Genomic DNA, 15,276 nt, shown 5'->3' with positions numbered 1-15,276 from the left:
TTTTCACCTCAGGACTTCCAGGTCATACTTGGCACAGATGTTCCTTAATACTATGCCAGACACTTGGTTATAGCATTCCATGTATGCCCTGCCTGTTAGCATCTTGTTCTCTAATGTGTGCCTTTCTGTTGTTTTCGTATATATTTCTCCTCTTTTGTCTATATGCACCTTGATCGTTTATATTTCTCCTGTTTGCTATTTAATTCCTGCTGTCTGCTAATTATATTTTATTTTGGGACAGCTGGTGTGGAGCACCCACAAATTCATTTTACATGTACAATGACAATAAAGGGACATTCTATTCTATTCTATTGCACCCTGCTGCTATGAGCAGGATTATCTCACAGGCATCTTCACGCAGCCTGCACCTGGTGTGGCCAGCTTTTATGGATCTTGTGCTTTGGGCTTGTTCGTGTGCTGCCATGATTAGTGCCTCTGTGCTATCATTCAGTCCAGCTTTGTCCAGGTTTTTTATATATATGTACACATATATTATATATAAATATACATTAACTCAAACTCAGAGCTAAGTCACAAAGGTCTCTTGTGAAACACACATATCTCCAATTTGTGAATCAATAATCAGTCAAATGCATTGACCTCCATGTTTCATCAAATATTGGATAAGTGGAATAACATTTATGACCCTTCTATGGTTCAAATGCTGACTGTTTAATCACAGCCTTTTTGTTGCAATTTGTAATTTTGAAGTGCTAACCTCCCATGACACAGTCTCAATGAGAACTTTGCAATTACAATCACCAGACTGCCATCTACAGCACAGATACCCATTTAGAAACCATTTGTAGTATCACCTTTTAGCCTTTTACCTTGAACAGAAAGGCCTATAAGAGTTCTGTCACACATACAGAATCATATAAAAATCTGTCTGTCTTTTATGAGAAGACATAAAGTTTACTGAATGTTTAACAGAAGGCAATATTCATGTCACTGATCCATTTCAGGGATAAGAAGCTTTTGTTTTTAATACTGAGTGTTGAAAATTTTAACAGATTCGCTGTGTGCAGAAGGAAAAAAAGCAGTTTTTCTCACAGTAAATGATGACCTTCCATGTCGCCATGGTGTTAATCTTCTCTTACATTTATTTATTTATCTGTAGATTTATGAAGACAATAAAGGTCAACTTGAAAGCCAGTGAAAGAGAAACAGCTTGAGTGGTTCAAAGGTTCGGGGGCATGTTTTTCAGCTTCTCGGTTACAGTTTAAAACCTGCAATAACTGATTTTTAATGCCTATTTAAGGACCATAGACACCAGCTGTTAAAGCAACACAGACATAGCGCAACATACTGGGAGGTAGGGTGGTGGTGGAAGCACAAACACACACAACTTTTGACTAGGAGACCATTAATTAAAAGGAGCCTACAGTATATGCTCATTTCCAGCTCCATATTTATTTACTTGCAGTATTCTAGAGTAACTTTGTAGAGTTTATGGTTCAAAAGCGGGAAGCCAACCTTCTTGTGATTGGCTGCCGCTCACAGACAGAAGGTGCGTGGGGCTCTTGTGTTCACATCCAGAGGTCTGGGCATAGATGGCACTATTAAGGATGGCTCCTCTCTATTAGTGCCTTCCATTTGAATCTGAGTTATCAGTTTAACTGAGTTAGCAGGTAAGATTTTAAACAGGAAAGCTATTTCAAGGGAGATTTTCAACTTGGAAAGTCAGAGGAGCCCCAGCAACCCAGACTCAAAGATCCAGGATTGCTGCTATGAGCACAAAGATCAGTAAAACCGTAAAACATTTTAATCTGAACTGCAACTGTTTGATACTTTGCTACTTACTAAATAAGCCATATGCAGAGAATTGATCAGATTCTATCTATGAAGATAGAATAGAATCTCAATGGTGTTAAATACATTTTTTTTAAAGCCCTGCACTGTGTTGCTAGTGTTGCATGACTGGCTCCACCTTGCTAAAGCAAAACAAATCCGGTTGTTGTTTGCTTTTCTGACTTTACCAGGGGAACGCCCTTAGCTTGAGAGTTGCGTCACTCCCTACAAAATCTGACTTCCCAGGTCTAAAAGTTATGATATTAATGTAAACATCCACTTATTTGCACAGCTGCTAGAGGTCTAACTTTTAAAACAATAAAACAATAGGATGTAACAGAAGCTGGCACAAATGACTTATTTTCTCAGGGCGGACAGTCTTTATTACCTTGCTAATGCTAATTGAGAATATTTACTTTATTTTTAGGAGTGGCGATCATGAGCTCTGTAATTGCTAGAGAAAATGCTGACTTTGTCTGTTAAGTCCTAACAAGAGAGATTGCAACATGCTCATTAAACGGAGGAGGCTGGAGGCACAACACCTTTCCAACACATCAAACCAACACCAGGCACTCAGCTGAACTGCAGCACAAACCTGAGAATTTAGCCACAAATATTTAGGTCACCCCTGAGAAAAGGAGGGAAAAAGGATTTGAGAGCAAACTTCAAAATCTGGAGTTGGAGTTTTATACGACACTATAGCACAATATTATTTTTTAACAGTAGTTGTAGTGGAAAGAACATATTTCTGCAGTATTAGTTAATTAATTTTCACTGACCAGTGTAAATTCATCAGCTGTTTGAGAGACTCTGTGATCAGTTGTTCTGATGCAGAAGTAACAAGGAATTTGTCCATTTAAATGACCCATTAATGCACACATGAGCTGCTGTGGAGAGGGAAGCATTGGTGATATATGGCAGCTGTTCTGAATGTTCTTAGCTCAATCCTTTACAAAGTAGTTGTTACCAAACTGCTAGTATTTGGTGCATTTAACTGATCAATTATTGTGCATTTTGGTTAACAGTCACTGTCAGGAAGAAAGAAGAAAGTCGTCTTTTGCCTGACACTGGCGACCTGATGCTGGTATGACTTTGCATGGAAAATGCATGGCATCCCGAGTACCTTTACAGGGCTGGGTCTCAAAGACTTGATGAGGGCAGCTGTCCTGATTCTCCATGTCTTGAATAATCACGGCTCTGGAGCGCGCTTGGCGCCCGGTGGTTTCAAAGCTCCGCCCCTCCAGGCAGGTCAACTGGCACGAGCTCCAAGACGACCACTCAGTCAAATGGCAGTCTCCTGAGGGGAAAAAAAGACAGTAAAACATCAGTGATAGCACAACTTGGTCAATAACACTGTCAGACTCTCCTTTCAGATACTTGCGGGTGGTTTATATTCAGCTTGCCAACACTATTTCAGGGATCGTTTTATTGGCTCCCCTGCTAGCTCCTGGAACATTAAAAAGAGATCGAAAACAACTTCAGCACACATCTGCGGCTGATAATGTAACAAATGCACAAACAAATTACTCAGACAGCCCAGTGGGTATTCAGAAGTAATAGACCAACCAGAGTTATAAATTATACAATACAAGCTATAACTCCAAGCTGGACTGTAAAGGTAAAACCCAATACTGAAATGTGTCTCAAAGGAGATGGAAAATTCATTTGGTTTAGTTTGGAATATTTTTTTTAAAGGATAAAGTCTGTTTGGTTTTTGAATGTCAAACACAAATATCTCTTGTATTTCTTGATAGGGTCACATTGTAGTGATAATATCACCCACAGCCTCAGCTACTCAGCCAGAACAACCCTCTGATTCTTTGCCCTGAACACCCATTAGTAACTGTCTGTGGATTGGAACATCTCATTATCTTTCATCTTTATATGGATACAGTCTATCAGCTCTTCACTCATGCTGCTAGAACCCTGGAAACATGCTGTAGCAATAGCTACAGTATACAGCAAACACACACACACACACCCATCACAAGCATGTCAACAACTCCTCCTCTGGCCCCTACTCTGCGTCTGCCACCATCACATCAACACTTACATGAACACATACACACACATCTGCTCTTGCCATCAAACACTCCTGATCCCGAGCCAAGACTCAGAGCAAAGGCGGTTTGAGTGATGAATCAAGGAGAGGATCAGAGGAGAGTGAGAGGCATATGAACAAAAGCAAGCACTGCTCGCTCTCTTCAAAGCACAAATTAGCAAAAGCCATACATGGAAGTAGCCATGCATAAGGAGGTCATTTTTTGAGGGGTGGTGATTTTACCATAATGACTCTCTCTTTAAAAAGAAAAAACAGAGAGAAAATCAAATATATTCTATAGAGTTTGTTCAGCTAGCATATGCCTAAAGACAGTAATGCTTCATTATAGACTCGCAGGGTGGAAAAGCAGACAGTGACAAGTGAAGCAGGTCAAAACTGTCAGCTGGCCAGTAACTCTCTTGGTTAAGGCAAATTCTACATTCACACTGTGGCCTAAATAAAAAAAACACGAGTTGAATGTCAGTTAACAATGATACACTGTCTGTCTGTTGCTATAGTGATTTTTACAACAATGAGCTTAATCAATTTCTATGCACAGACCCAATAAAAAATCATGACAAAGGTTCATTGTAGGGGTTCCCAATATCCTCACCAAAATAACAAACTAACAGCATGTCGTGCAAGAAGTCTACTATTATGTTGTTTACATTTTCCGTTTGAATTAATACATGCAGTGTTAATTTACTACAGACAACAAGGTTGAAAAGCTGCAACATGCCTTAATTTTGAAAAAGTCTACCAGAAAATTTGCATTAAATTGATTTCGTTTAAAACAAGTTTTTGCATTTTAGGCTGCTGAGGTAGAGCACATAGCAGTGCCAAGATTCACCATCGCTTCTTATTTTTATGTTTTTCTTTTTGCTACAGACAGTTACTCTACCAACACTGGTGCTCTGCTATCGTTATCCATCACAGTGACCAACATGTGGTGTGATGTGCACTGCAAACAGCACACTGACACAGTGACATTTACTGTACTGAACAATGCAGTCTGGAGTCTCCAAAACATCACCTCACACTTTAGTGTAGATACACATGGTATAAGCAGAGGTATATTCATTTTTAAAGTAATGCAGTCCAGTAATGGGATTTGTCTAAGACTGAAATGTCAGCTGACAAACTTCTCTTTGATTGGACAGAAATCATAACTTTAAAAAAAATAACTCGATACAGTTGAACAGGTTCACAAGCTATGGCTAGCATTAGTCCAAGATACAGAATTATTTCATCACAATAATGTCAGAAATGATATAAAGACACAAAGCAGTTATATTTGAAAAAAGATGAAAAATATATGCTCATGATGAATTGATGCCAGCAACGGGGGAGACCAGTTACTGTACTTTTCACAAGGTTTTTTTCCCCTCATACTTACTTGATGAATGATAAATTTCAGGTTCTCAACAGTTTGCAGACTTCTTTGTCAGAGACAATGCTGTTTTTTCCAATAAACAACAGGTTTACAGAGCCATACTAAGGTACTATTATAGAGGTAGAATGGGGTTTGGCATAGTCTTTCTAAAATAAGCATTGCTTTTCTTAAAATTATGTTGGCTAGATGTTGTTCAGAAATCGGTATATACCATTCAGCAATAACATGGGCGTAACTTTGTGCTGAACATTGGGGAGGTGATTATACCTGCCATTTTGTATAACTATGTTAACTATTTTGCTGTTAACTGAAATGAGTAAAGAAAATCAACAGGCTATTTATGCAAGGTAGTTCATAAATTTATTGGGGGGGGGGGGGGGCATAACCCCCCTAAGCCCCCTGGAAATTACGCCCCTGAGCAAAGGGGCCTTCAAAGGTGTGCAAATGACCCATGCATATGTGCACTATAGTATGTATTTCAAACCTGTTGAATTACATGCTGTAGAATTACAACTGGTACAGATTTTTTTTTATTCAGTGCTAGTACCATAAAATATAATTTTTTATAATCCTTGTACATACAGATGTTTTTTCTTTTTCTTGATTTTAGATGTGCTAAGTAATAAAATCCCCCTAAATCCATTTACATCGGAAAAATAGTTTTAAATGATTAAATTAGATGGGTTAGTTTTTTAGAACCACACAACTTCTTCAGGTTTTTGTCGCCCATGTGTCAACATCATTTGAAGCTTGTGTTAAACTCAAAGCGACTCAGTGTACAAACTGTTATGGAAATAGGATAAAACGTTTTTTTTCCTTATATTTTACATACACTGTGTTTGCAGTAAACACTAAATGTATTGAAAATGCACTTTCATTCTCCTAATAATTGTTTTTTTATTGGAAAATTATTACATTCACATTTGAACAAGCTTTCTGTGCGCAGAATTCCCATAGGCATTAAACTGCTGTGATAAGCTCTGGGATTGTTCTCAGCTATGTGATCTGCTAAATGCTTCAATTAGCAGATGATGGTTTTTCATGCCTTACGGAGTCATGTATTGTTACATAATGCTGTGCAAAGAAATAAAGTGTTCTCAGGTTATTGATTATAAAATATGTCTCTTTCATAGTTACTGAGCTCAGGCCCTGTACTGCTACTGTACAGGACGAAACTAGATAATGTAGAGCTACAAGGGTCATTAGTAAAGCTATGACTTTTATTGATTCTGCAATTATTTAGTGGCTGAAAATGTCAGCCAATTGGAAAAAGGGACAATTTATTGGCAGATCCTAGCAAATGAATTTCTGTTAAAAACAAGATTATTGACTGTGTTGTTAGACGGATTCAATGATTATGTAGTTGTTTGGTGAATATAAAAGGACTACAGTAATTAAAAAAAATCACTCAGTCATGTAATTTTGACATATTCGTGTAAAACTATCAAATCCAGTATATCCACTATGTTTGAATGCAGCTTTACCAGGGCAGGGGACAAAACAGGGCTGCTCCATCTCTTGTTGGATACGTTGCCTAAGTACGTCTCCACAAAGTTCCTCCTTCACTGGCTGACGAGGAGACTCGTGCCAGTTTCCCCAGTGGACAATGCATGATAGATTTCTTCTCCGAAGCCCTTCACCACATGCTGCGCCCTGCAGAGACACAATAAATCAACATTAATAAACATTTGCAAAGGTTTTCTTAATTTTATTTTAACCTATTTGTATATCGTTTTCTGTTGAAGCACTGCAGCAGGCTGGCGACAAGTCCAAATTGGAAAGCTGAATGTGAGATACTCCTTTAAAACTATGACAGAAGCAACAGCTACTGCAGCATATTCTTGAACTACACATATTAGATAAATGTGATGCTGAAAGTCTGCAGACCACAGGAAACACAAAAAGCTGTTAGGCAGTACAGTGCAAAGAACATCAACATATAGGCAGAAAAACCTGTCATACCGCTACTGTGCATGGGGACCAGTCACTCAGCACCCACATGTAGCAAGGCCTTATGGGGCATGGTTTGGTCTGGATGAGCTGGTTGGGACAGGGGCGACCCTCCTCTTGAGCATCCTGAAGGATTCTCCGACTGCGCACAGACTGACCTACACAACACAAGGCAAACATGCAAATGTGACAATAAATCGAGCAGAGTGCATTTGCATTGGATGCCTGCCTTTTATTTCCTTTTTTCCATTAATTGCTAAAACACAGTAACAACACAGTGGGATTGATCCTCTTAGTTCAGCTCATACTCTCAATTGCTTTGAGAGAGACAAAAATGGATCACTACACAAACACAAGACTCCATAAAACAACTGTTAATACAATGAGTGGCTGAAATGAGAGATGATGATTCATTTAATAGTGAAAATAGGCTGTGCCTGCTCTTTAGCTCACAAAATATTTCCCTCACGACAAAGAGGAATTAGTGTAACAGCACTATACATCTGTGTCACTGTGCCACTTTATGCTCAGATTTTGCAGTTTCCAACAAAAGTGCTTCATTCAAGTGAGCCATTAATAATGTGTGAAAGGAAAAGTTTGCTAAATGCCAGCAGGGAAAAAAGCAGCTTGTGCCTGGGTCCTGTAAGCCTCCATGAGCCATCCAGTTGGCAGAAGTTGTGCGTGCGCGCGTGTGTGTATGTAATGCCAGGAGAGATGCCGAGCTCCGAGAGCCGCAGGAAGACGCAGCAAAAAGGACATCCGGCTCTGCCATCTCAAAAATCAAACCAAAAACATTAACGCTCCCATGGCATCCTGACAAAACAAGATCCTTGCGTCGTCTGACACAGATACGACACAAATACGACACAAATCCCTCATCGAGGCAGAGAAATGCGTTTCACAATGTGTGAGAATGAAGTGATAGTAGCAGAAAGAGTCACAGCAATAGTGACTGAGCTGTGAAAGAAAGGGTTTCGAGTTTATATTCCCAGATGAAAGCCTGGGCTAGTGTGAGCTCATTGGGATAAGGGGTTAACTGCAAGTAGAAAGTTAGCGAGTGACAAATTAAAATTAATAAACATAAGAAGAAGACAGTGCCGACTCTCTCTAATTAGCAGAATAACACGCATTCTCTTTGGGAGATTGACTTTGGGAAGCTGAAGCAACAACGTATGCATTCAAGTTAAATCATTTACTTTTGTATATTGCATTAGGTTATAACATGACTTGCACAAAGTGATACTAAGTGTGTCACTGGTTGGGGATTATCAGCTGCATGTTTGCACTCACGGAGCGGTATAGCTATATATTTTATTTAGGAACACTGAATCATTTATGGCGTCCACAAGTGTGAGCTATGGAGCTCACACTTATGGACGCATCTATTGTTAAAACATAATGTCACAAAGGAAGTTTCCAGTCTTAATTAAAAAATAAATAAGTAAATAAACTTGGTGCATAATATAAAACAAAGAGGAAAAAGTAAAGTATACATTATTGAAAAAAAACCACAACCTGTGCACAGAGTTCCCCTGCATAATAAGGCATTGGATTACACATACGCGTAAATATTTTAATGCATTTAAATGTATTCATGCACTATTCAACATCTTGGTGCATGCCTGAGTAGATGGAATAATGAGGCGCTGCATATGTAGTCCACCGTGTGTCTGTTTATCAGGTTGTTGTTCCCATGAATTTAAGTTAAGGTTTTTAGCTCATGATGTTTTTACCTTGACTCCCACAGCTGTGCGAGCATTCTGCCCACGGCGACCACTCAGAGAGCACACAGCTGACAGGACAGTTGACTACGCAGCTCTCTGTTAGAATCCACTTGTTGATCAAACCAAACTGTAGAAAACAAGAACAGATCTGAGAGGAGGGCTAGCTAATTATTTCCACTAACAAGAAAAGGGGGAGCGCACACATTTCCATATTTTAAATATGCTACAGTTCATTTCAGACAGTGGAAAAGCAGCAGCTGAAAATAAAACCCTAACAAAAAACCTTCAGATGCTATTGAGCTGTTAATGTACATTATATTTACCACAGAGACAACATCATTGCTACATTCATCCCATTAAAATTGCATTAAGTGGATAGTGCAATATGATTCTGGATGTGCCAGAGATTACCCATACATTTGGAAAATGTTTGGTTTGCTTCACAAAAATGAGAAATCTTTTTACGTCTACTGTTATTCAATTACAGTAACGTAAGAGCGCCATTTGTCTTTGCACAAACAAAGTCAATAACATTAAGTTCTGTTTGGCTTAGTGGCAAAGTTGGTATGAAATCAGATACAACATTTTCACTTAATCAAATTGGGCAACTGAGCTTTCAATAATAAATAAGTAATGAGAACAGAAGCAAAGCTGCTGCACTGCAATAGCTGTCAATATTTCAGATTTTGCAAACTATAAGTTAATTTTGTGCATTTTTTAAAACTTGTATGGCTTTGGAATTTGACTTGCACCCAACATATGTATATATGTGTGATGAAACTTTTCATTTTTACATTAAACATCTTTAATTGTCTACACAGCGATTACCTGCTCACACTTCTGCACCTCCGTAACCTTGCCATCGCTGCGAATACAGTCCAGGAGACGAAAACGTGATCCCTGACCGCAGATGGCATTTTCACTCAGCTGGCATGTACTCCAGTCTAGACGCACACAGCAACATATCTTCATTAGTCTCACTGTCAAACTGTCTTTTATGTCAACGCTACTGGTCTACAACAACAGCAACATTCTGCACAAATCCCAACAAGCTCACACTCGGCTGTTTCTTTGTTTAGGAAACTCCATGAAATCAAGATTTCTTTGTCAAGAGAGACCTGAGACCATTGCACAACCACAAGACCACAATAATAAAAAAGATTCACTCAGAACAACTATCCCAATCACCCAAACAACCAGACCAAATGCAGCAGTAACAAATATTGTACTCGGTAGTCTCTCATGGGGATGAGCGTCTCTAACTCAAAGCTGAGCTAACGTTTATTTCAGAAGTAGTGGTAATGAGGTGCACAGAACTGGGAACCAGTGTAACCATATTCAGTGATGATGAGGATGGGGTATGATGGCAGTCTGGTGTACTGAAACCAAATGATTTGCTGGTAGACAGCATATGCACTGCAAAGCCAGCTCTGGCAATTTAGGTAAAGGCAAAAGATTCTGGCTACACTGGGAATAATTAACAATTAATAGTTGTATTAATTATTCACTATTAATGAATAATTAAATGAAATAATTAATAATTAATTCACTTTATTTCAATCCATTCTGGTGAGTCTTACTGATAACTTCTTGCATAGAGGCATGTGTGTGCCTATAAAGCTCAAAACCCACATAAAATGAATCTGCAACTGTCTATTTGTTTATTATATTTCAGTTAACTAAAACATTTGAGTTGTTCTCTCTTTGAGTGTGTTATGCACCATCCATATTGGAAAAATGTAAAAAAAAAAAAATCACTAAAAATGAAAAAAGGAGAAAACAGCTGTTCCAAAAGGAATCACAGCTATTTTTCTCATAATACTTTTGTAAAGTTTGATAAATATTCTATATTGCTATTGCAATGATTACTGCTACTTCAATACAGGAGAAATCTGTGTCAAAAGGTCTAAATCTAGCTTTCTAGTATGGAAACTGTCTTTAGACTCGCTCGGTGCACTGAATAAAGAAGAGTTAGGGAGGTTTCACAACTTTATGTTATGTGGGTAGATTCTAGATCTGGCTGGTTATCATCTGACAGTAATCCACAGTCTCTATAAAAAAGTAGATTGTTCTACGGCTTAAAAATGAGCATGCTACCACACTTGCAGAAAGTATGTAAAAATAGCTAGCCTACTTTGCTCCAACCAGTGCGTAGCCTTACCTTTAGGCTGAATGCACAGGTGTTTACCTGCTCCTTATGTGAGAATGACTAACACTAAATTACAATATATCTGTCTTCTGGCTTTATGCAAATGTTGAGAAATGTGTTTTATTGCTCTTTTTTCTTCCCTGATGAAGCATCTTGCGATCTCCTTAATAAAACACTTTTATAAATGGGTTTTTTCATTGTTATAAAAACGTTATTTTTAAAGCAGTTTTATAATAAATAATAACATTTTTTATTAATATATTATTTAGCTGTAATATTGGCATTATAGTTGTTGGATAAAGGGACTTTGTTGTGTATCACTGTGTTACAAAATAACTAAAAATGACTTAATCTTGTCCCTTGCAGTATACCACGATAATGGATGCATTCTTATAGCAAGTAAACTTGACCTTTTGCTGGTTTTAGGTACGCACCCATCTTGTTTATGGGGCTAACAACAGGTTGTAATCATGTAACGTGAATTAGATCAGAAATGATGTGCAGATTGTCCTACCTGAGACTCTGTACTGGTAGGTGAAACATGTACTATTAAGAACACAGGACTCTGACTGGACCATCTCTGGACAGGGTGAGTTATCTGAAGCTGCGGGGCGCAGGATATGTCTGCTTCTGTTTCTTGATGTATCTTGGTCACATTGCTGCAGAATAACAACAAAAAAAGCAACAAAAAGAAAAAAGAGTGATGGGATGATCAGGCAGAAACAAAGCATCCTACAGCATCCGCTGTCTTTAGTGTTATGATCTACCAAGTTAAACATACTAATAGCTAGAAGTTATGAAATACAGTGTTAATTTCAAAATATTTCAAATTTATTTGTGCCCCAACAGCATGCAGAAACTAATGATAAATACTTCTTGTCATTAGAAGTGACCTTTATGGCACTAATTTTATGTAGATTTCCAGTAGATTTCAAAATTTAACGTAATACCATTCGATATCAGCCGACAGCTGTACATCTCCCTAATGAATCCAAAGTGCTTACTTTTTGTAGTTATTCTCAAGGACAAACTTGTTTTTTTTTTTTTATTATAATCAGTAGCAAATAATCCAATAATTTATTCTCATAAAAAGAACATATTTTTGTTCATAACATGCTTTGATAAACACATTTAATGAAAAAAAAGCAACCTGAATGAGCCAGCTCAAGGTGAAACCCTCGTTTTCTCTTGACATGAGTGTTATCAAATTACACAGCACAGAGCGTTTAGCGGCCTGATTTTCAGCACAATGTGTTAACCTTGGGCATAAGCTACCTAATAAAAGGTTTATGAGAATGAAAGCTGCAATTGTTCCTCTTCAATAGATCATTTCTATTGACATGATTATGGTTAATTGCTGTGAAAACATCAGTCTTATAAATAATAGAAACTATTTTGCAAATTGAAAAAAAAAACAAAAACAAAATACCCGGAAATTTACTTAAATAACCCTTCATTTGTGTTGTGGTTTACAGATAATGAAAACCTCTAAAAAACTGATGCAGATGCTAATACAGGTAAAAATTTTGATATCAAATCCTGATTTCTGTATCATTCTCTGTTTTCTCTGTTTTTTTATCAGTATAAATATAAATGTTTTTCTTACCCAACATCCAACTCGACTGAACAGCAACACTCGTCAGCAGTAATTGACACATGAAACACATTTGCTATATGGCAGCTGCTCCCTTCACCCTGTTATAAATAATACATATAGAGACTGGGCATCTAAATAATCTTGCAAAGTCAGTAAGCTAGGAGAACTTATCGACTTTTATACCACACTGTTAAATAATCAACCTCTACACCACACAGTTAAAGGCAAATGAAGACAATTATTGAAAAAACTGCAAGAGTACAACATTTACTAAATATCTACCAACAAGGAGCGTTGGCAAATCATTGGAGTCACAATACAGAGGAAGCGAAATCCATTAACAGAGGATTAAATGTGAACTGTCAGCTTGGTCTTTGGTTCAAATATTCTTCTAATAAAGGTCTTTGCATTGAGATGCATTTGTATCTCTGCACCTGATGCACCACAACACACACGTCAGTCACTGCAACCTCCTAATGAGAAGGTGGTGGTGTGTGAATCTCATGAATCAGCTGCAGTCATTGTAGCTTTAATGTGTTCAGGCTCACGATCACAAAGCCACGTGCTTACATTTGTATGCTTCATACAGAGACTCAGAGATTAAGATTTCTCCTTCTTATTACAGCATCTCATTTACTATAAAATACACTGACTGTCCACTTCATTAGGTGCACCTTACTAGTACCAGGTTGAACCTCTTTTTGCCTTAAGTCTTAATGGCACAACAAGATCCTGGAAACATTCCTCAGACAGTCTGATCTATATTGACTTGATTGCATCATAATGTTGATGTAAATCTGTCAGTTTGCCCAGAAAATATCCCCCATGCCATTACACGACCACTATGAGCCTAAACTGAGCCTAAACTAAACAGGATGCAGGTTGGGGCCCCGCTTTTATGTCGTTTAAGCGAAATTCTGACCATAACAGCAGAAATCAAGAATCATCAGATCAGACGTTACTATCTAAATGTGATGAGCCTGTGCAAATTTTAGACTCATTTTACTGGGCACTCAGTGTGGTCTTCTGTTGCTGTAGCCACTGTACGTCAAGTTTCAACATGCTGTATGTTCAGAGATGCTCTTCTTTAAGAGTTATGAATTATTTTGGCCCTGTGAACTGCTGCTCACTAGTTATTTTCTCTTCTTTTGGACCATTCTTTTTGAACCGTACAGATGACAGTGTGGGAAAATAAGTGAAATAAGCTAAAGCACAGTCCAACTAGGACCAGCAACCACTCGATAGTCTGTGAAATTTCTTCCCTTCTACAGTAGATATTCAAAATCTACTAAAAACCATGCAGTGAAAATGATGTAGCAACTTGGTCATAATAGTAAAACCAATCTGGGCTTATTTCCACTGCTCTGCAATTTGTCTTTTTAAAATAAACTTTGAGTTACAGTTCCATAAAAGTATTCGTTTAATCTAACTTAAACTAAAACAAGGCTGAGAAAAGGGAAGCATCAAACTGTTATTACCTAGTATGCTATCGTTTATCACTATGCTGCCTTTGTACCCCACACATCTCGTCACATACCTGTACATGCAGCACAATACCTTCATTCCAGCTGAGAGAGCAGGAATAACCTAAGGGTACAAAGCTTCTGCTAATTACAGTGGATGGGCATACTTTACATAAAATATCTCTGTTTGATCTAACATTATCACTTACAGAGGAGGTTTTCCTTTCACAGCATGAGGATGCAGAATCAGTGTCAAGCGTTATTTTCATCATCATCTCAAGTTGTTGAATTTTAGAGATTAACTTCAACTTCAACTTCAACTTTTATCCTATTTGTTCTCTGCATCAGTATATTTATGTATTACGTACCAGAAATATTCTTTCAAGTGGCTAAATTTCAGTTGAGTCAGTATTTGATTAAACAACAGATGCAAAAACAAACACCTACATCATGTGCAGAGCTTTCCTAGCTGTAAAAACAGGACTGTTTAATTAGCTCTCAGTTTGATGTGTTTTGCATTATTATTTCACCTACAGCATTACTGCAGTCCTTTAATGCTAAAGTGCTACTAAATACTGTAGACTGAAACACTGAATGAATCAATGTGTAGAGTAGACTCAGACTAATTAGCTCGTTTCACCTCTTCTGACTCTAATGTTCCAGTCCAATGAACTGTTGCGTTTGACAGGAAACCTATAACACAGCTAAGAGGCCATATGACCAATAGCCTGTGGCTACAAACACTCGGGGACATATGTTACGTAGTTGCAGCCTGAGGGCTAACCTTCATTATAGAACAGAGGCGTATTAATAAAGTTCAATTTATCCACTTTACCTTAAACTATGCAGAAAATATTACAGAACAAGCACAGAACAGTGCTTCACTGTGAATATGAATATATATTTATATATATTAAGCTATACTGAAGTTAGATAAACACATGTAATGTGACATGTTACAAAAACACCTGGTTTCTAATGACACAAATAATTTTATGGAAGGCCATAAAGCTCATCTAAGCATTTGTGAGCCTGTTAACAGCAGATAGTTGATAGTTAAATGCAGAACTTAATGCACATACATGTTTTTTGCCCTTACTTTTTAGAAATAATAAAAGGCAATAATGAAATATGTTGTTTGATCAGCTGGGTATTTGTCCATTTTTAC

General features: G+C 37.7%; 1 protein-coding gene across 1 annotated transcript in view; it reads right to left on the bottom strand.

Annotated features, from left to right (window-relative positions):
* thsd7ba (thrombospondin, type I, domain containing 7Ba) overlaps window positions 1-15,276 on the bottom strand; it is a 189,621-nt gene that overhangs the window by 4,702 nt on the left and 169,643 nt on the right. The window contains exons 20-25 of the mRNA XM_005745722.2: window positions 11,563-11,707; window positions 9,728-9,843; window positions 8,909-9,026; window positions 7,188-7,333; window positions 6,710-6,878; window positions 2,915-3,088 (exon numbers count right to left, since the gene is read on the bottom strand). Coding sequence (XP_005745779.1) covers window positions 2,915-3,088; window positions 6,710-6,878; window positions 7,188-7,333; window positions 8,909-9,026; window positions 9,728-9,843; window positions 11,563-11,707 — 868 coding nt within the window. The remainder of the gene's footprint in view (window positions 1-2,914; window positions 3,089-6,709; window positions 6,879-7,187; window positions 7,334-8,908; window positions 9,027-9,727; window positions 9,844-11,562; window positions 11,708-15,276) is intronic.

This window comes from Pundamilia nyererei, unplaced genomic scaffold, assembly GCF_000239375.1.
Source record: "Pundamilia nyererei isolate P.nyererei 1_Seehausen unplaced genomic scaffold, PunNye1.0 scaffold00163, whole genome shotgun sequence".
Taxonomy (NCBI): Eukaryota; Metazoa; Chordata; class Actinopteri; order Cichliformes; family Cichlidae; genus Pundamilia; species Pundamilia nyererei.
This window is presented reverse-complemented; position numbering and strand designations above follow the sequence as displayed.